This window comes from Acartia tonsa, chromosome 3 (assembly GCF_053477335.1).
Source record: "Acartia tonsa isolate MP-2025a chromosome 3, ASM5347733v1, whole genome shotgun sequence".
NCBI classification, from domain to species: Eukaryota; Metazoa; Arthropoda; class Copepoda; order Calanoida; family Acartiidae; genus Acartia; species Acartia tonsa.
The window spans coordinates 33885112-33908314 of NC_137262.1; the positions used below are offsets into that span (position 1 = coordinate 33885112).

General features: G+C 30.3%; 1 protein-coding gene across 1 annotated transcript in view; it reads right to left on the reverse strand.

The window, feature by feature from the left end:
- LOC145313981 (DBH-like monooxygenase protein 1) overlaps positions 1-22562 on the reverse strand; it is a 127162-nt gene extending 104600 nt beyond the window's left edge. The window contains exons 1-2 of the mRNA XM_080153651.1: positions 22297-22562; positions 3191-3299 (exon numbers count right to left, since the gene is read on the reverse strand). Of these exons, the coding sequence (XP_080009777.1) occupies positions 3191-3299; positions 22297-22424 (237 nt within the window). The 5' untranslated portion in view covers positions 22425-22562. The remainder of the gene's footprint in view (positions 1-3190; positions 3300-22296) is intronic.
- Between the last annotated feature and the right edge of the window lie 641 nt (positions 22563-23203).

The following is a 23203-nucleotide window of genomic DNA, read 5'->3' on the forward strand; positions in this document are numbered from 1 at the left end:
GTCTTTCTCAAAGTGGGACAGTTTGGGGTTCGTCAACAATTTACCTCCATTATATTAACCCTCAACATCCCTATAATGGCTACTCTAAATTGTTAGTCTACTATTTACACCTCTAGGTTGTAACATTTTTAAAATTTAAATGAAATTTTTCCCAAGCAAATTGCAGGATATGATTAATTTTACATACAAAAGGGTGCATTCAAACGTTTAAAAATGTTGGTTCTTTTCATATATTAAAAGTGTATTCAAACGATAGAAAGCTGCTATTTTTTTTTTAATTTCAAAGTAATAAAGCTGTACTTTACTTTCTTAAAGGAAAAAAAATTACAAACTGCCCCTTCCCCCTAGCCTCCTTTTCTTTAGATACCCCTTGAGGCTTATAGGGGAAGACGAAGAATATAAAATACAAAAAAAGAATATCTTTAAGGCGGCTAAACCTTACATAAGGAGAAAAAATATTAATTGTCATTGATTAATGTTGTGGTTTTAACAATATAAGTTGTTTTATAACGCAGCTACTCTATAACTCTGTCTGTATGACTGTCTGTTTGTCTTTTTGTCTCTTTATCTGTCTGTCTGTCTGTCTGTCTGTCTGTCTGTCCGTCTGTCTGTCTGTCTGTCCGATGGAGGAAATGAATTTTATTTTGCTGCAATTAAAGTTTGTCTGATGATTTGTCTGGTGGACTTAGTGACAGATAATTTCAAAGTAAAAATATGATTAACTTAGCTGCTATAAAAAATAGATGTCTAAATTTTCATGAGATTTTCTCTAATATTTTTGGCTGTTATATTTCAGAAAAAAGTTTATATTTATCATCAAAAAACATCATCTAAAATAACATAAGATTTAAAATGCACAAATAAAGATTTTTATAATTGTCTTAAGTTTTATGTTATAAAATTCTAATGTTTATTATATATGTAAAACTATAATAGTAAGCAAATATTAAGTAATATAATATGTTATTAATCTGCTAGTTATATCTTTGGTGAGCATCAAAATCCGCTAGTTGTAATATCTACAAAATATTTATTAGCCAAAAAAAACAATTCAAAGTAGAAAAAAGCCGTCCGTTCTTCTGTCGTAGCTTAAGATCTCAGTTTTTTGGGGGTAGAATACACCCACCCTTCCAAAGGAGAAACTACCCCCCCCTTCCCAAATGTTTTCGTAGATAAACAACTATAGCATAACATTTGGTGCAACTGTCCTTGATCACACCTTTCATGGGGTGAAGCCCATGGTGGTTAGGGGCGAATCCTATATTGTATTTAAATGAAGCAGTAGTAAAAATTTGCAGTTATTATGATTTAATTCCGAGCAGAAGTAGGGGGACACCTTATCTATTCTAATCTGATGTTCAATATCATATTACAAAATATTAGGCAATATCCCTCAAAGTATCCAGTGGTGCAGACAACCCCCCTAACTCTACTTATTTGTCTGTCGTACCTAAATTATCGGAAAAGTTATATAGCCTAGGTTAAGTTAGGGTTGAAGGAACCCTGTAGACAGAAGAAAATGTTGTATTATATGTATTTCGAAAAAAATCCTAAGAGATTTATTTTCTGAAAATTATCACCTGTCTTGAAAGAGGGGGTGTTTAGATGGTTCATACTTTATTTGAGGAAAAAACTCAAATATTACTACACAAGAGGGGGAGGTGCACTAATTAATATATTAATATTATTCTAATGTTTATTGTTAAAAGAAAAGCTTTTCTACATTTAAAGTGTATTTATACGTCCTTTAGGCATTAGGTCATTAAGGTGAAGCGGATAGGTATTAATTCGGTAATTTTTTTTACTGAATGGTAATTCCTAATAAGATCTGATATAATCTTATAGTTCTGAGACATCCTTATGTATATAATGAGCATAAAAGGTAAATAAAAACAAATATATTTTTTTAATCATTCATTTAATGTATGATTCAAGATTAGAGGTGGCATGAGCGATATTTGCAACTCTGTCCACAGGACGGGGACCCTGTCCCGATTTTGTATTAGGTCCTTGACATCAGCTGATATCGTCTGAAACAAGACACAGCCACGTATCTACAAAAGAACAGAATGCAATTTGCTAGCAGACGGAAAGGGTCTCCACCTCTTGGGGCAGGTAGTTGGCTGGGTTATACATATATCCTTGGACGAACGGGAAAGATAGTTACAAGACAGCTTCGCTCCAAATAAGATTCTCGGAACCCAATAATAATTATCGTTTTTCATGATTTTTAGTTTCTTTTAAATTTTCATAGGCAAATTTTAATTTCCAAGAAATCTCACTTAATCAAATATCGCCTAAAAACTGACAAAAATGTCGTTGGAAGTTTTTAATAGAGCGAAGATACTCTATAAATGAACTTTCGTAACTCCTGCAGTAGTTAAGCATAGCAAAAATCTACTCTCCTACTTTTTAATACATTAAAAAAATATGGGTGGGTTCTCAGTGCTCGATAGGCACTTTAGGAAAAGAGCCTAGAGTTGTAAAGATCATATCATTTTTGGTGTGTATTTTTGTTCTTTCCCTATAGAGTCTACACATTTTGGGTTGTATAAACTAAAACTACCGTAATTGGCTTTCCTGAAAAGCCAATCAACTTTTCACCGCGAGCAAAAAACTTTACTTCCTAATATTTTGTTTTATCTTCAACCAAGATCAAACCATCCCTTTAACCGAAAGACAGACAGATAGACGGACACATTAACAGTCAAACAGAGGTTTGGAATTATAAAGTAGCTTAGTTATTACTATGTGCACATTTTTGAAAAGTTTTGATAAAAATATTCTCATGGCATGTTGTATTATGTAGCAAATACTACAAACTTTCTCATTAATTTTACAAAATTTTTCAATTTTAAGATGAATTTTAAATGAGTTGCATTTTGATGGAGAATTGCTTCCCTTATTAGTAGCGAAGCTACTCTATAATCCGTCTATTATCTATGTCTATCCGTCCGTCCGGTAGTCCTTAACGTTATGCTTTCTTGGCTGCTATCTAAGACAGCTTTTTTTGTGAAGATACCCCTTCCCAAAACTCTGGGCACTTGTTTAAAATATTGATTGGTTGGTTAAAACTAGCAGCGTCTAAGCTTTTCAACCAATAGTTTTAATCTATATAGGGGTAATTTTGTTTATCTTTAGGGACGAAAATCAATTTGTCCATTGTCCAAGGAATATAAATAAATTTTACCTTAAAATAAATGTATTCCTCCTGTATAGACCAGTATAGAACCACATTGCCCTGGTCCCCGTCTAGAACTGCGGAATGGTCCCCGCTCCAATCTTCCTCGTAGTGTAAACTGAAAATAAAAGAAATCGAATGAGATGCAATATTTAAGGCTGTGGCGTGCATAGGGTTTTTAAAGGTTTTGACATCTCCCTTAAACCAATCTAGGGGGTGCTAGATTTAGGGAGGTGAAATATAGACCACAAGAGGGGTCTTTTGATTGTAAATTTGACGCGCGCATGTATATTGTACAATGTACATTAATTTTTTCGTCCATTGTCTTATCCTTCAAGAATTCAAAACACATAGATTATCATATTATTAGGTGTATAATAATCTACTCGTAAAGGTAAACTTATATAAGTAGATAACTATGCCTTTACGAATAAAAATAAAAACATAATTCTTCCATAATACCTAAATATTAATATCTTATTAAAACTTAACTGGAAGTCGTACTGGAAATTCGTTAACTCATTTGTCTCTTAACTTTAAGCCGCAAATTATATAATAATTGATAATTATTAGGATAATTATCATAAATCTATATTTCGCAATATTTTTCAAATTTGGATTAAAGAAAAAGAGTCGTTCTACTAATATTAAACTTTATATATCTTTGAATTTTTTCGGTTGTCGATTCGTTTCTTTACTACTACTCAGTTATAATCTTAGCTAATACTAAAAAATCTTTAATAATAAAACATTTGAAATTAAATAGCTACAAAAAGTTCTAACATTTTATTGAAACTTATAATCAAGTCCTATATTTCTCTAGATTAATTAAACCTTTCTTCGTGAAGGGCGGGTACATTGAACCCAAAGTTTGATAACAATTTTATCTTATTCATTGGCTCAGAAACTTTGGGTACATTTATCGAATTTTGATTGGTTGGTTCAAAACTAGTTTGACCAAGTTTTTCAACCAATAATTTTGAATTACAGAAATGGTAATTAAGTTTATCATAATTGAGATGTATAATTTATATAAAATTATCGTTAATTGTCTTATCCCTTAAGATTTAAACTTTATCATCCAGTCGTTTAAGGGGACCTAAATACCCCATTAACTAGGAATAGACACAGAGTACAACATACGATTCTTGAATGATAGATAGACAAAGATATGTATGCAAAAGATAGATTGATATTAGATAAACTTTTTGTTTATCAAAACCTATCAAACCAAATTACTTTTAATAATACGCGATCACGCTCAACTTAAACACACACACACACAAAAAAGCACACAAACGCACCACACACACACTCTCACACACGTAAACACAAACCTTCATACCTAATATAAATAGCTTGATAAAAAGTAAAGGGGTATGACAAAACATGGTTTAAACTTGTAGTATGTATGTTCTTTCTGTATACCTTTCCCATAAAGATCTTTTTAACCCCTTAACAATAAAGGTTCTCCTTTACAGTGAAGCTTTCTATAGGTCCCGGAAGGTATTAATTATTCTGGTGGGGTGGGGGAAGGGTAGCTTAACCCTTACAAAAAAATAGACTCTTCTTCCCTCTATTTATCTATTCTTACTAAAACTAATTTTAAAAGAGACCCTCTAAATCTCCTTCTTTCCCGATGCTCCTAGAGGCCTCTAAGGGCGCAGCCGCTACTGCTTTAATAAATATTTTAAAATTTTGAATGTTAAATATTTCTGTAAAATTTCTTTAGAATTGTTAGCTTGAAACTTTCAAGTTTCATAATTTTGTATGCTTATTAAACATTTAAATAAACAATAGTTTACAAAACTTTTGAAAATAACAAAAAAATAATAAGCTTTTTTAAAAAGCACATGTTCTTTAGAGTATTTGTTATAATTTTTAGGATAATGGTTATTCCATTTTCAATTGTAAATAATTAGAAGGTATTCAAAAATATTTTGAAAAGATATTTATGATTGTAATTTTTGCTTTTTCACGGTTAACCTTTGTAAAAGTTGATTTTTCCTTGCATTTTTACTACTAACCCCTTCACTTTGTATTTGTGCAACAAATTCTAAATTATAAGACACATACTAACTAGGCAAGTTTAATAAGTAAGACAGTTCAAATGGTTTGTTAACAAAAACTTAAGCGTAAGGCTGTCATTTAAAGCGAACTTTTTTTCAAACTCCATATTTTGATAGGTCCCAGGCAATCAAAGAAAACTATTTAATTGTACAACATTTTGAATTGGATATCTTAACTAAATTATGCCTATACTATTTAAGGCCTAAATATTACTAGTCCCCAAAGTTTTATAATCGCTTTTTCTTACTCGGTGGCTTAACATCTTTAAGGACTTTAGTGAATTTTGATTGGTTGGTTAATTAAGTTGAGTGTTCAAACGTTTCAACCACTGATTTTAATCTACAGAAGGGGTAATTTTGAGTATCATCATTTGGAATGTACATAAATTTATCGGTCATTGTCTTATTCCTTTTGTGTAGGTATCAGTTCTAATGTATGTATATATCATGTCGCAAGCTGGATGAGATATTGTAAGGTTTAACATTTAAATAATCGGATCATGGAAAGATCATTAACATTTACCTAACCTAACCTAACCTATCAAAAGCAACTGTGAAAATACGACGAAACCCTCTTCTTTCTATGATCTAAATAATCTTAGGAAACTTTTAGATTTTGGTTGTAAAACTTAGAGCACTTTCAATGAATCCAACTTGCACTTATTGTTGGAGATTTGTGCAATTATTAAACAGAATTGCATCATCCAACCCAAAGCAGGATAATTGCAAAAACAAATAACTAATTTGCAGGAAATAAAAAATTACGTCCGCGAAAATGCGCCAATCTTTTTCACGCCTTCAAAAAATTTAGACTTTAAAAATGGATATAGGACATACGTGGATACATTGACAGGGGATAATGTGTCGTTAATTGAGCTTGCTAATATGGATCTTATCTATTGGTCAGTTCCTTTATCCAGTAGGAGGGGAGAGGAATGGGGTAAAGGGATAAGGGATGGGAAACCTGGCCGAAAATTAGGTCTCAGCCTCCTTTTTAAAGTGATGGGGCAACTTTTCTTTTTTGCCTATAAAATCAACTCATTTCCTCCAGTTCCTTATTGGCTGTAGGTCAATATCCAAAAGCCTGAAACTTGCTTTTAGCATTAACCAATTAAATAATAACCAAAGCTTCCTCCAGTTCCTTATTGGCTAAATTAATTCAAGCAAACATAAATTTCTGCTATTAGAATGACAACAATGGAAATTTTCTGCTATCAGAATGACAACAATATATATGACGTTCAATCACATCAACTTATTATTAAATCTACACATTAATAAATGTCCATATAGCAAAACATAAACAGAGAGATCGTTTTTTGAAGACTGAGAAGGATTCAACATTTTATACTTTAGAACAATGTGAAAAACTCATGTCTTTAGACAATTAAAAGTTATATTTCATGTGGAATTGATAACCCACCTAAATGATTACAAATACAAAACTAGTTCAATATGTAAATAAAAGTGTACTGTGTTTTGCTAAAAAAAAATGTTCATTAATTTTAGTAAAAATTATTGCACACTTAATTGAACTTTTCTGTTAATTTTTAAAGTAAAATTAATTTTTAAAAAAATTCTTTATTTATATGTATGCTATGGAACAATTAGTTGATAGAATATTACCCATGTACTTATTCAATTCTACTTAATTTATTTATTAAAGCTGGGGGGCTAAAGCAGTGTTTATTTCTATTTACAAATTTTGGGGTGAAGTAGATCCCCCCTTAAAATGTTTGAAAATAAATCAGATTTAACCATCTCAAAAAAAACTTTTTTTTTAAATGGGGGGGGGGGGGGTTGACGAAGTAATGACCATCTTAACGGGATTCTACTTAAAGCCACTAACATATTGGTTCTTTGAAAAGTTTTTATTATATTTTATGCTAGGTGGAATCAACTACCTGAATTCTATTCTATACTTTTTTTTCTTTGCATTCATATGATAGCTATTTCATCATTGTTCATAGTTTTCAAATCTAACTACTGCGTCATCCCGTAACTGGTTTTTTAGGCCTAGTTGGAAAATAGGCCTGGAATAATATTTTCTTACGTTTCCCATCCCTTATCCCTGGGTGGATGTGAGGTTATCACTGCAAGTATTAATTTATCAGAGTGCATGAAAATTTGGTGCAACTTCTAAGTTATAGTATATTGATTGTTTTAAACTTTCCCAATTAAAGGATAATATTAAAAGTTGTAGATGACAAAATCTGATCTCTATTTATCATTTGAGTACGTCATGAAATCTTGTATCATTAAATTAATTATCATAATTTAGGAATACAACTAAAATACTATGCTTAAAAGATTTGAAAATACAATTTATTGCAAAATAAAAATATAAATAAAAGTATATGTATAGATAGATTCTTCCAATTGACAATTTTTTTCTTTATTTATCAAAAGATCCCATTTAAGACAAAACGTGTGCATGGCATTTTGTGTATTTGATTGCTGAACTTTTTTTTAACTAACCAAAGATTTTTAGGTAAAATTGTTTATCTCTATGTTCCATATCCCTATATCTATTTATAGATAGATATAATTTATTGTAAATGTATGAAGAAATCATTTCTATCAAATCCTATAAGAAGTGCATTTATTGAGAGGTAACACAAATAAAATTTCCTCATATTTTGTTTAAAACATTATTTTTACCCCCTCTACAATTACATAGCCAATAAAAATATATTTTTAGTAGCGAATATACTCTATAATTTACTGTCCAACAGTCAGTGTGTCCGTAACACTGTAGAGAATATGTGACTTTCTGGACTTGCAATTTAAGATAGATTGTTAATATTTTTGGTGAAGATTCCCATTACCAAAAAACAGCTATTAGACAACTTACTTAGTCTGTAAGTCTGTCGATCTTGCTACAACAGACATGTATATAATATTGTATGTAGATGTACCGTGTTTTCTATTTTTTTTTCTTCCTAATTTTTGAACACATGCTTTATAACTCACTTTGTTCTTTTTTTCTATATTTGAGATATGTTTCTATTTTAATTTTGGTTTAGAACATCATTTTGGATCAATAAATTCTAGCTTAATAAATTCCAACATAAAATGTAGAAGAGAGGGGTGTAAATCGGATCAAAAACACTTTTATTGGAAACTGTTCTGCAAGAAATGTAAAATCAAATTTTCACTTCTATAGCTCTGCTTTGCTATACTGTACATAATTCACGGAAGAAAAAAAGCTATTTTACATTAGAAGAAAAAAAATGAAAATACAGAAGTTTAGTTTAGAATATTTAGAGAAAAATAGAGAAAAATGTAATGAAACAAAACAAGAGGCGAGATATAGATAGACTGATAGATAGATAGATGAACACGAACAAACTAACCCCTGCGGGGGGCTTTAACTCTGTTGGGCTATGCCGGAGACACATAGCCATGTGTGGCTACCAAGTACTAAATAAACCTAACCTAACAAAGAAATAAGGGGAGTGGAATTTGATTGGTTGGTTCAAAACTAGTAGTATCTAAACTGTCCAACCAATAATCTTAATCTACAGAAGAGGTAATATTGTTTATCATCATTGGGGATGTATATAATTGTATCGTCCATCGTCTTATCCCCTTAGATCCCCACATATTACTCTATGTCGAACCAAAATAATGACATGCATAAAAATATAAAAATAATACTTTGAAATAAGGTTTCTTATCATATATCAGAGATCATAGGGGATAAGATAATGGACGTTAAATTGATATGTATTCTTAAGGGTGATAAACAATTACCCTTCTGTAGATTAAAATTATTGGTTGAAAAGTTTGGATACTTCTAGTTTAAAACCAACCTTTTAAAATACAATGAAAGTAACCAATGTTTTTTAGCAAACAAATATGATAACGTTATTATAAAAATTTGTGTACCAATTTAATTTTAAATTACAGTCAAATATCCCCTCCCTCCCTATGATATATAAAACAGTTTATGTTTATCTATTGGACAGAATATCCTTATTATGAATTCATTTTTATAAATAATTTAATTTATAATACATAATGGATAGCAAATTAATTTCTTGTCCATTTTCAACAAAATCTTGATTGGTTGATTTAATCTACCATTGTTCAATATTTCTAACGAGATATTTTGATCTATTGAAAATGTAATTTTGTTAATCATAATTTGGGATGCACACGAATGTTTCGTTTATTGTCTGATCCTGGTAATCTACAAAGAATCACAAGAAAAAATAAACCCGTTTTAAATATCTTAAGTAACCATATGTAAAAATGAATATAAACCGTACATACATTGCATTATCTATTTATATATTTTCAAAGGAAGAGACAAAATAACAAGGACAACAACATCCATAAGTAACAAAGCACAAAAAAATCTTAGATGGAAATAATAACAAAGTGATTCAGACCGGCAGACCAAGTAGATTAAAAACTGTATGCTGAATTATCTGTAAAGCTTTAAAAAAAATAGCCTTCTGTCTTGAATAGCAAACAAGAAAATAACCTTGACCCTGTGGCGTAGCGGACTGACAAACGGACGGACAAACATGGTATATCATAGAGTTGCTTCACCACAAAAAATACCCTTTCATAAACAGGAAACTAAATATAAGGAGGAGGATATGATATGTTTTTAGATACATTTAGATTATATTTACAAAACAAAACACCACTACAAGATGTTTTGATAGATAAATATAAACCAATTTGAGTAAGAAAATGATATATTTATAGAAAAATAAAAAAAATAAAAGTCCCCTTTTGATAGAGACATAGATAATATAAATTTAAGGGAAGATTATTTCTTTTATAAATGTAACAGGATGTGTGTCTGTTGCAAAGGAACTCGCTAACCGAAAATAAATACCCCTCCCCCCCCCCAAAAAAAAATATTTTCATTTAAAACTAAAAATAAAAGCAAAGTTCAGCACCCTTCTCAATTTTGTCCCGAGAGGCCTCCAGGGGGCGTAGCCACTATTGTGTTAACATAGTTTTCTAAGTAAATGTTAACTTATGTGAGTGACTAACTATGTAGATTACACAGATTTTAATCATTTGGGGTTAGGCATATTTGGATTAAGATCTCAGGCTGAAAACTTGAGAAAAACAAATATATTAAAAATGTATTTCAAAACATGATCGAAACTTTATTATAATCCACACGGGATGCCTAACCTTGCAGGGCCTTTACGTTCTATGCACTGATCGTTCGTGGCTTCTCTGTACCCAGTATAACCCAAATTAGCTAAAGGTATAATAGTAACCTATATCTACCTAAATAAAACATAATTTAATAAGAGAAGTTAACAATTCGTGTATTATAGTAACCTATATCTACCTAAATAATACATAACTTAATAAGGAGAAATTAACAATACTTGTATAATAGTAACTTATATCTACCTAAATTATACATAACTTAATAAGGAGAAATTAACAATACTTGTATAATAGTAACTTATATCTACCTAAATTATACATAACTTAATAAGGAGAAATTAACAATACTTGTATAACAGTAACTTATATCTACCTAAATTAAACATCACTTAATAAAAGAAATTAACAATACTTGTATAATAGTAACTTATATCTACCTAAATTATACATAACTTAATAAGGAGAAATTAACAATACTTGTATAATAGTAACTTATATCTACCTAAATTAAACATCACTTAATAAAAGAAATTAACAATACTTGTATAATAGTAACTTATATCTACCTAAATTATACATAACTTAATAAGGAGAAATTAACAATACTTGTATAATAGTAACTTATATCTACCTAAATTAAACATCACTTAATAAAAGAAATTAACAATACTTGCATAATAGTAACCTATATCTACCTAAATTATACATAACTTAATAAGTGAAATGAAATGAACAATATAACAAACTTTACATGATAAAATCAGGCATCTGGTGTTGAAGCAATCATACTGATATCTTGTTACACATAGTAATGGTGAATTAAATTTTTTTTCTATTAAAACAGAAGCATGCTGTATTCATTATTAATAAAGGAAAAAATACAGTAATCATAAGAATTTGTTAGCTTTTCACTACAGAAAAGAAGCAGATTTAAAACAGTGAGTGAAAGAAATTTTAATTTTTATTTGCTAATTGTAGGAACACCTCAGGCCACTCATGCTCTCTCTGTTGATGAAAGCCATTTCAAATTTGTATTAACTCTATTATGTTCACACCATGCTGAAAATTATTTTAATTCTATAGCAATTTTCTAATTGTAATTTTTTTAAAGTTTTAATCTCTGCATATAAATAATGATTTGCTTAATTTAAGAAGCCTGGCAAACCTATAATTATTAAAAGTAAGTAGACACGTCAATAATCTTTTTAAAGCATTAAAGGAAAGAAACTCAAGAGTTTAATCTTTCTTAAGCAAATATACCAAATAAGTGTATTATTCTTAATCAAAGTTTCCCCCGAAAATTATTGTTTAAGCCACAGGAGAGTAAAAAATTTAGCTGTATTGTATTGACACTATATCTACTTATCTCTGTCCCCATTTCTCCTTTTTCTCTCCCCTTTTTTAAACTCATCTAAACCACGACTTTGGTGTCAAGGTAAAACATTAAAATTGTTGCTTTAAAGTATATTTTGTAGCGGTTCCCCTAGTACATAGTTATGAAAATAGCATGACACCATCCCACCATTGATTTCATTTCAATTGGTTCAGCCGATATTGAAATCTTAACGGGCCAAAATACTAATCTTTTGGAAATACTGACATAATCGTTACAATAATCTAAGTAAAAATGTAAGGATTGATTCTGTATGTAGTAAATCTTCGATTTTAAAAATAACTTACTGTTTTGTATGAGCACCAAGTTGATTTAATATTACCTGCATAGTCATATAAAGCAATGTATTATGATCAGATGGAGAATATAAAGAGAGAGGAATTTTAGTTATCAATTCTTATTATGCTTCACTGTGTTACTCTTCTTATAACGCGATAATACACCTTTCAATAGGGTTTATACGTGATGCTATCCAAGATGGGAGGGTACATTTGACTATAAATTATGCTAGTCCCAAATGTCTCATTCGTTGGCTATAAAAAATATTGGTTTCTTTTGATTTGGTTGCATAAACTAAAAACGTTCGATGTGCAAACTTTTCCATCAATAATTTAAATCTACAGAAGTTAGTAATAATAAAACAAAAACTAATTTATATATAGAAGGAAAATTTTATTATAAAGCAAATGGTTTATATTAGTTGTTTTCAACAAAAGTTAGTATTTTAAATAGTTTTTAAAAACTTGTATTGATATAAAGTCTATAATTTTTAGATATTAAGTTCATTAGATTTGATTTAATTTACCAATCCCCGTCAAAAGCCTATAATGGTTATTTATAGATATTATATTTAAACAAATATTACTTATTCAAATAGTAAATATGGGTATGTACTGTACAATTCATAAACATAGACAATCATTACAACTAAAGGTCTTTAATTAGTATACATAATTCTTAGGCAACATTGTACAGACAACCAACTCTTTTATTGTCCCTTTCAAATAAATGTGTAGGTATTATGTCAATATTAAGGTAGATTACCACTTTTATGTAATGCCACATAGGAGAAACAAATTAAAATCAATGATTAAAATGCAATTCCAAAAAAAATATTTGAATTCATTTATAGAAATTGTTGTTTTGAATTTATGTCAATGTCTTTTGAATTGATATGAATATCCATATATGGGACATCTTATAACTATTCTAATCCAACCCCCCCCCCTCCTCACTAGGAACTAGAAATAATATCCTATGGTTTCTTACATACTTGTCATATTAGACTTATGAATTCAAAACTGATTCAAAGATTAAATAGACAGTAAATTCTATCTCATAAAGTAGTAAGGTTATTTTTGTTATTTTGTTATTTTATTAAGCTTAGGATATAAAAAAAAACTAATTCAGTTTTTTTTTAATTCTAGGGTAGCTTTGCATAGGTCACAGAATGATTTTGGGTTTCATTAGATTTATAGGGATGGTTAATGACTATTTTTCCGCTACTTCTTATCCATTTGAAAACAGAGTCCCTAGATGCCAAGGGCGCAGCTGCTAGTATTACAAACAACAATAGAATTAAAAATGCGAACAGACAGAATGAATTATGAACTATAGAGTTGCTTCTCTAATAAGAATTGAAATTTCTATTTTAACTCTAATATTAAGAAATATAAATTCCAATCAGTTATAAAGAAAATAGGAAAAGTGGGGAAACACAGTAAATGGTAAGAGTGGGGTGATGGGAGGGGAGGGGGGCAGATACACATAATATGAAAGATCGTTATATAGCATTGTTAAAAAATCATAACTTATGCCTTTAAGCCAGAAATCATTTTCTATTTCAAATAAATTTTACTTTGGAGTGGAAATTTTTAAATGATGATTTTAACTTTTCTATGCTTCAATGCAATAACCTTAATGCGGAAGTTTAGATTCTAAATGACGATTCTAACATTCTGACATTCGTTACGCCATAAGCCGGCGGATATGCACCTTAAATAATGAAAAGCTTTGCTTAAAAAAACTTAAGATTTTTCTTTGAACAATATATAAGTCGTATACTTTATAACTATGGTTGTCTTTAGTTTAGAACAATGGATAATTAGTAGGAAATATATGATTACCATTCAAATTAATCAAATTTATACATTGCATACTCAGTGTGCCATCACCTCCTCATATGTATCCAGGAATCTAAAGGAATAAGACAATGGACGATAAATTGATGTAGATTCCCAATGATGATACAAAAATTACCCTTTTTGTAGATTTAAATTAATGGTTGAAACGGGTAAACAATCAACTTAATGAATCAACCAATTAAAAGGCCCCAAAGTTGTTAAGCAAACGCATAAGAAAACGTTATCATAAAACATTGGGGACTCGTGTAATAAACAGCCCATTGTCCCCTCTCTCTCTCTGATATGTCTCACATTATCAAATTATCAGAAAAGCATTTTATTACAACAGCGCAAACTAGCCCCTTATCTGCATCCTTCAATCTTCTTTTTAGTAGCGAAGCTACTATATAATTCACTTTGTCTGTCCGTTCGTAACTCTATGATGGAAATGTCAGCTACTTTTTAAGTATACAGCTGAAATTTTCGGTTGAAGATTCCCTGTACCATTGAAAATTTAGTATGTAGTTTACCAAGGTCGGTCCACAGGTTATGCGTTAATTCTAAATTTTATGTGATTTCATAACTCTCTTTTTTGTGCTATTTATGGATGTTGTCATCGTAGTAAAAATATCCTTTACATTTAATTGCTTTTTGTGACTTTATGCAAATATAAAACACTATTGGAATGAAAAATGCGATAGTTAATACACACCTTTTTACACATACAAACTTTTTAGTCCTTAGGCAAGGAGAGTATTTTCTGTATTTTGTAACAGAATCATTACAACTAATTACTATCAAAACCTAAGCAAATAGTGAGGTAAATAATTTTTGTTCATTTAAAAGGCATGCTGATTTCTGTAACCGTTGGGTATGATTTAGAAAGCGTTATCTGGGTTACCAGAAAGTTTCTTAGTCCATTATAATTTTAAAAAAAAAATTATATTAATTCTTATACGGAATCATACAAACATAGAATTTTTTAGACTTTTAAATAATAAACTGTTTATTTAATGTCTAAAGTAAAGTGAACGTTCGTTTGTCCTATTGTTTTATTTATTAAACTTCAGTTTTAGTTTTATTGTTGGTATTGTTCATGTTTTACTTTTTAAAGCACATTTTCTAACCAATAATGTGGTCAGATTGTTCATTCACTGTGTTACCATTGGTCTTATTAATGTATTGATCATCTAGACTTTCTATATCTATTCTAATTGCGAATATAACCTTTTAGCAATAGACTTATTATTTTAGATGATCAATCAAACATAAACGAATTCATAGCAGATGTAAAATTGAATAACAAAGATGTGAACAATTTATTGGGTCTGCTTGTTCATAGATATGCTTTGAATTGGTCCAATTCTGTATTTATCATCTAGACTTTTTATATTTATTTTTATTGCGAATATAACCTTGATCCTAAGTATGTAAAAAAAAGTGTGGCAGATATCATGTGCTTATGTCTTATCAGTATCGTCTTTAAAATGTTGACGTTGAGCTCTATAACAAGGTTATTTTAAAAAAGCATCATCAAGAAGTACATTTGATACTTTGTTTTTTTGTTTTTAAGCAATATGTTCGTGCATTCTAACCAGAGTCGTGGACAGAAGTTTACACCACATTGTACAGCCAGGGGGGGGGGGCGGGGGGGGGTTGTCAAGTAAAAAAGTCACACCCCCTTGAAACTAATGTAGGTGTATAAAAAGGGGCGTCGTCAAATTTTTCGGGTGCGCTTTGCGGTTCGAATATACAGATAAATGCCTCCCTCCATTTTCCTAGTAAATTTTTCGTCTGCTAGCAAATTTTTTTTCTGCTACTTGGCTGTGTTAACATTCCCGACACTATTGGTTCATTTTCAAATGAGAGTCGGCACAAGGTCCTTGTTATAGGGACATACAGTTATTTAACCCCTTCCCCCTCTAGTGTTTTACTCTAATGTGCAAAGCACCCAGCGTTGAGAAAAACAGAAAAAATTTATATTTTTGATGAACACTGTGGAATAAATTGTAAATTATAGGTTAACCCTACCCAGTAATTTCCTCATAAGTGCCAAACATTAACTTTTCAACCCCTAAACAACACCTTTGGTACGTGTGTATACTTTTAACAAGGACAAAAATTGGAGAGAATGCTAAAAAATGTATAGATATATAGAAGCAACAGGAACTGTGTCTGTGTGCCTGTTTGTCCCAAAAGGATCTTGCTAACCGCTAAATCGTTATGGTTGTTCTCGACATAGGTCCTGTGAAGGTTTATAACTATTTTGGAAAGGGTACAACCATCCACCCAAGAGAAATCGTCCCTGGAGGCCTCTAGGGGCGTAGCCACTAGTTAATTAAAATTGACAAAAATGTAATTATTCCATTGATATTTTCTTGACATAACTGCTTAACCGTCATGTATTTTCATTGGATTATGTCTTCAGGGATAAAATAAAATGGCAATAAATTGATGTAAATCCTCAATGCTGATTAACTCCTCTACCCTTTCTGTGGATTAAAACGTTTAGAAAATAGTACCAATCCAATCCAATCCAATCCAAGCAATGGTTTATGTTTATGGTGTTTATCATGGCTGACTTATTGTCGACAATATAATGATATTGATAAAAAATTGAATGCTTAAAGAACATGAACACAGAAATTATTTTAAAATGAATTGTTTAGGATGTGTATTGCAGAGATATGTTGGCAGTATGCTTAAAATTTATCAAACTAAGCGGATGATGGTATCTTATCTATGTTAATGTTGTTAAATCTATGATAGCAAATTAGAATGGGCCATGTATATTTCTTTCAGGGGGTGAGGGAATATTGGATATTGGGTTCCCAATTAGTTTTATAACCAGGTTTATTCGTTGGCTCAATAACGTTTGGTACTTATAATACATTTTTACAAACATTTCAACCAATAATTTAATCTACCGATGGATTAATTTTGTTTATTATAATGGGTGATGTACATCGTTTATTATCTTATCCCTTTTATCTCTGATTTCTTTTTGAATATCTATAAAGAAAATAATAACTTTTATTTACTGTAATCGGCCGCGCCCTTTTAACTAAACTCTACACGATTATGCAACCAATCAAAAATAGACTAAAACCTATTTTTGCAGAAATTATAACATAAAATTATGTAAATTGAACTAATGAAAGAGCAATTATAGGAGTAGAGTAGATTCGAAGAATAAATGAACAGGAAACGATTTACTCTGCATTTATCATTTATGCTACAAGTCCTTTATTTACATTATATGATCTTTCCAGGGAGGGAGTGAACTGAACATTGAACTGTAAATTACAGTACCCAAAGTTTTATAACCACGTTATCTTATTATTTGGCTCTAAAATATTGGGTTATTTTAATGAATTATCATTGGATGATAATCCTTTTCAACTAAAAATCTTAATCATTGGTGATGCATATTAATTTATCGTCCATTGTCTTATCACTTATATCCTTGAATCATTTCCCTTTCATTAGCTTATCATTCATGAGTCTGAGCATAATTGGTTGGTTTATTCATTAGGAAATTGTAATATCTAGTTTTCAATTTTACAACAAAAGCAGAGATCTATATGGATAAGACAATGGATAATAAAATGATGAAAAACCACATGATGATAATCAAAATTACCTTTCATGGTTTAGGTCTGGAAACTAAGTTTTGCAGTACCCAATTATGATTAAATAAGAGTACCCATCATTTTTATGAGAGATAGGTTTACAAAACTTGGGTAATTTCGTATCATTGTCTTATCCCTTAGAAATGTAAGTTAAATCACCAATTATATAAAAACTTTAATTTATCATTTCTTCTATAACAATGTATTCTCCCCGTGAAAAATCTTTGAAAAAAAAAGTTATCCACGAATATGTAATTAGCGGCCTTACCCTAAATCAAATATCTGTAATTAATAATCCGTGAACAAAATATACATTTATTATATATCATTACAAATAAAGATGCTCCTACATTATCTCACATTTGCTGCCTAATAGAATAGTAAATATACAGTGTGGGAGAAGACATTGAAATGCTGTATCTTACACTGGTACTCAAAGTTTAATTAGCATTTTCTCTCATTTTTTGACTTTCGGATACAAACTACCAGTGTTTAAACTGTACTCTAATTATTTTAATCTACAGAATGGTTTATTTTGTTTCTCATGATTGGGATTTTGTACATAATTATAAAGATTATATTTGTAAGATGACAGACATGTGACTTTTATATTTAGAGTAGGGAAAATGCCATGAGCCTCAAACTAGTACAGTTTGGACTTCAATATTAAGGACGTGCAATCAAGGAGTTAGAGTTACAAGTAAAAAATTTCTTACACAAGTAAGCTTCTAAAGCCGTAATTAACCTAAATTCTGCATAAAATCAGCTATTTTAATTGGTCTTTAACTTGTAGGTTGAAAGAAACATCTATCATTATTTTTCATCTAATCAACAACTCTTTACAAGTTACCGCCTTTAATATTTTATCCGAGACTGTAAGTGGGAATATTAAAATTAAAATTAATTGATAAATAAATTGATTAAAATGGTCAGATTAAAATGATTCAGTTTGAATAAGAAGCCAGGAAAAGGTATAACCAACAAGCGAAAAAATCTAAAATATTATTTAAGGGGCAAATGGAGAGGTCGTCAATTTTACGATGTGTTGCCCCCCAACGACAGCTGAAAAACACGTATAGGTTTCATGACTTTTTTCTGAATTAATTTTATTGTTGGTATAAGCTGATAAGAAGAGAAGCTAATAAACATTAAAAAAAAATTTCGATGACAAATAGACAGAAATGCAAAGTGAGGTAATAAGTAGATGATTATTGGCATTGGAAATTCTAAACATCTGTCTTCAATAGCAGCTGAGAAATTCCAGTACAGAGCGTTACAGGTAGACTGAAGGACCAAGTATGTTAAAGAGTATATACTTATTAATCACCGTAATCTCCATGTATAAATAATGCTATCTATATCCTATATATCCTTTAGTTGTCTGTAGCAAATAATCTCAATAACCGCTCAACCGATTCTCATTTACAATGTAACTTCTCGTAGATCCAAGTTTATAACTCTTTTTGGAAAGGATACCTTTACCCTTCTAAGAGTAATAGCCCCCTAAAAATAAATACCCACCAAAAGAAAGTGGTGGGGGCAATTTCATATTTTAAGATGGACAAAATTAGTTTAAGAAAAGCATCTTTCTTTGTAAAGTATGCTTGTTAAGTTTTATAAAAAGATTGACAACACCAAACAAAAAGAATAAAAATGGCTTTTAAAATTGTAGTTGTTTTCTTCTTTAAATTAAAGGCTGTTGTTACAATTAAAGTTTTTCTCTCTGGTTTAATTGTGGCTATTCACCGTCATGCACTACAGAACATCATACAATAAAACATTACAAATAGAGGTTTAGTCATTTAAATTCAAATAGATTGAATAAAATCTAATTATGGAAAACTGCAAATGTTCTAAAAATAATTGTTCTTATTCTTATAAAGTTAAGGGAAAAGAATCTCTATAATCATTATTCGTACATTTCAAACATGTTGATTTTTCAGCCTTTTTGAGTATCCTATTTATATCTTTTGAAATATGATTCCTTGGACAACTAGGTTAAAAGTTATAAGCAAATCATTGTTGTTATTTATTGCTAAATGACCCTTTAAAGAATTTTAATTAAACAAGGATGACAACATCCATAAAAGCTAAGCTCTGAAACGATAGAACAAACGGACATGAACACTTGTATAGTGTCAGAACTGAATAATCAGAATATAAATAAATAAGAGACAAAGCTAAATTGTGAGTGTATTCGTTGAAAAACTTCTTCCTAAGTGGATTCAGACATCTAATCTTGTACTTCTATTAATTAAACAATGAGATTAGAGGGATGAGAAAGGGGTGAAATGAATGAAAAAGGTTTGCTTTGCTCTGCCTCACTCACAACTTTAGAAAAGAATTTTTGTTTGTTAAAATGATACGGCACTTTTGCACTACAGTCAAATTGAATAGATTTATAGACTACTTAGAATCATGACAATGGGGTTAAGAGGTTAATATATCCAAGTATATGAACCTAACATTTAAATCTTAACCTTTAAAATAAATTTAGTCGTTTTCTGATCTTTGAAACCTTACTTTAATGCAACTAATATCAGTTTAATTTTTGTAAAATACAGGAATTCAAGGGAAAAGATAAACTGATGTACACACCAAACGATCGTAAATAATATTATCGCTTCTATAGATTAAAATTATCTTAATGTTTAAAAATTTGGCCATTGCTAATTTCAAACCAACGAATCAAAATTAAATAAAAGAATACCTAGTTTTGGAGGCAACCAATAAATAATAAGATAACGTTTTGGTTATAAAACTTTTGGTAATCTACAGTTCAATGTACCCTTTCTCCTTGGGAAAATAGAAAACAAAATTACTTTCCCTGTAGACAAAATTATTGGTTGAAAAATGTAGACAAGAGAAGTTACTAGACAATCAAGATAATAAAACTTTGAGGAACCTATATGATATAGTCTCTCCCCTCCTCCATAAGAAGAATAAGATTCAAGGGTTTACGTCAACTTTTTGTAGCTCTGTTCTTTTAAAGGAAAGAGGAGGTATTTTGTCATTGAATATAAAGCCACTTAGTCAAGTATTTTTAAAATCGAAGTTTTTCTATTATTAGGGTTGGTCCGTCCGTCCATTAGGGTTAGCTCTTTTTGTTAATTCAAACAAGTTAGAACTGTCCTATCGATTTCAAACTTTGCATGGTGATTCCAATAACAGTTAGGTACGACTTGGAAAGCGCAGCAACTCTATAATCGTTACCAGAATATTTTTTTACTTTTTTGACAACAAATTTTTGTATGTTAGAATTTTTGGTATACTGATTCCTATTACAATAATGTATAATGTTATAAGCAAGTAATCTCTATAATTAATTCTTAAAAATGTAAGTATGTCCTTCAACAGTATCATATATTTAAGCAGTTTTTCAACAAATTTACTTACAATTTTGTTTAAGCTTATGCAGTAATATTCTGCTAATTCAGTTCTGACACTCTACAAGTGTTAATATTCCTTTGTCCTTCCAATTCAGAGCTTATCTTTTATGGATGTTGTCACCCTTGTTATACAAGCACGCAGTCACTATCGTAAAAACAAAATTAGCAATACTTTTTTCCTCTTTGATACCAAAGTGATACCAAAGTAATGTTTGTTTTTATTGCAAAGCAATACTTAAAATCAGTAATTAGTAATACTTATCTTTATAATATAGTAACAGGATCTCTGTGTGTCTGTCTGTCTGTACCGAAGGAACTCGCTAAGCGCTTAACCGATATGATTCTCCTTTACAATGTAGCTTAATAAAGCCCTGGAAAGATTAAAACTATTTTGTGGGAGGGTGCTGCCTAAACAAATCAATAATTGAAAAGTCAAATAATTGGACAGTTATTGATATCAAAATTGTTTATTAAAACTTTTAAAGAAAGTTAATAGAATAAAGGACTTTGGGTTGACGAATATAGCTTCTGAATCATACTTAATTGTTACAGAAATCATCGTGCAAGGCTTGAAATGGATACATAAACAATTTTCAATCTATATACATATAACTAACTAACCCCATAACACAACACCAAACCACAACCTTAACCTTAGAAATGAGAAACCACGGAAAAGGTTGTTAGCTAACCCATTTCATACATTTGGTCTTGTTAATACAAAAATGAAGATCAATTTGATTAAATCATTTTTTTATGAAGAACTGTAATACAATGTATATAGAATGTACATGGATATTATGACAAGGGGAAAATTGTAGTCAATTTAGTTTGTTTTCATGGAACTCATTTTTTGGTCATCTAATCCAATTTAGGAGAAATGGGATGGGGTGGATGGGGGGTATAGTTTCACTTTGTTAGAGAACATAAAAATCTTAATAACAAATTAATTGGTTATTCATTTTTTAAATTTTTTTTTCTATAATCAAAAACTATACTTATAAACTTTTGGAGGTAAATTTGCATTTGATTTTTAAGTGCTATCCCCCTCCCACCTTATATTTACTGCAAAACTTGTTAACTTAACTTTGAAAAGGCTCCAAAATATTTTAACTGACTTATCAAAGGAAATAAGGATATATTCACAAAAACAAATAAATAAAACCAAGGAAAAGAAAGAAAGGACAGTTAACTGTAAATTTTATTGGCACCAAAACTTTTATGAACATTCGTTGGCTTAAAAACTATAGATACTTTTAAACTTTTAATTGCTCGATTTTAAACTTATCAACCAACAAGTTACCAAATATTTTGTTTGTCATCAATGGGGATGTTATAGACCAACCAAGAGAAAAATTTACCTTGAAGATTTATCTGGATATGTCTTTGGTAGCTCATGAGGTAGAGTCTTGATATGAATACTGGCCATTACTGGCCCAAAAATGCTGACAAACAGCTGTAATAACAAACATCCTTTAACTTTCATCATTATCACAAATTTATAAAAACCGCACAGCGATTATACTAAACACTACTAAAAAAGTTTTAAAATTTTTTTATTGCACACTAATTTGTGCAATTATTGTATAGATAATTCACTGAATTTAAAGCGCGCGACAAATGCGCTCTAAATGCTGCCTAAGCGCCATATACCACCGGCGAAAAAACAAAATTGCTTCGTCTACAACTTACGAAACACATGGCGTAAATTTTTGCGTGTGTGTATGTTCGATTATTGCAAAATTTCAATATTGCGTATTCACTATTAGATAAATTACCAATCAAAATAACGTCTAATTTCACATTTTTAACTCATTAATAAAGTATCTTTAAATATTTGATAATGTTAATTATTGAAAATAAATGTGCGAAGTTTAACTTTTAGAAATTCCAAGAATTTTTTGGCGCGCGTCCGTTTGAACCGTTCACTCGCGTTGAATGAAAATTAGCGACTGATGGTTTTTAGTAATATCATCAATTGGAAGGAGTATATACGCTCACACACAAACACACACACACACACATATACACACACATACACAATTTACACGGAATACATAGTGCACTTCCGATCCCACACACACACACACACACCCTCCTCTCTCTCTTTCTCTCCCCCTTACCCCCGGTGTCTTACCTGTTCGAAAGGATTAGGAGGGAGAGAGAGAGAGAGATATAGGGAGCGAGAGAGAGATAGAGAGAGAGACGAATATTCCATTAAATTAATTGTTCTTTAAAATCTTGCTAACCACTGAACCGATATAACCC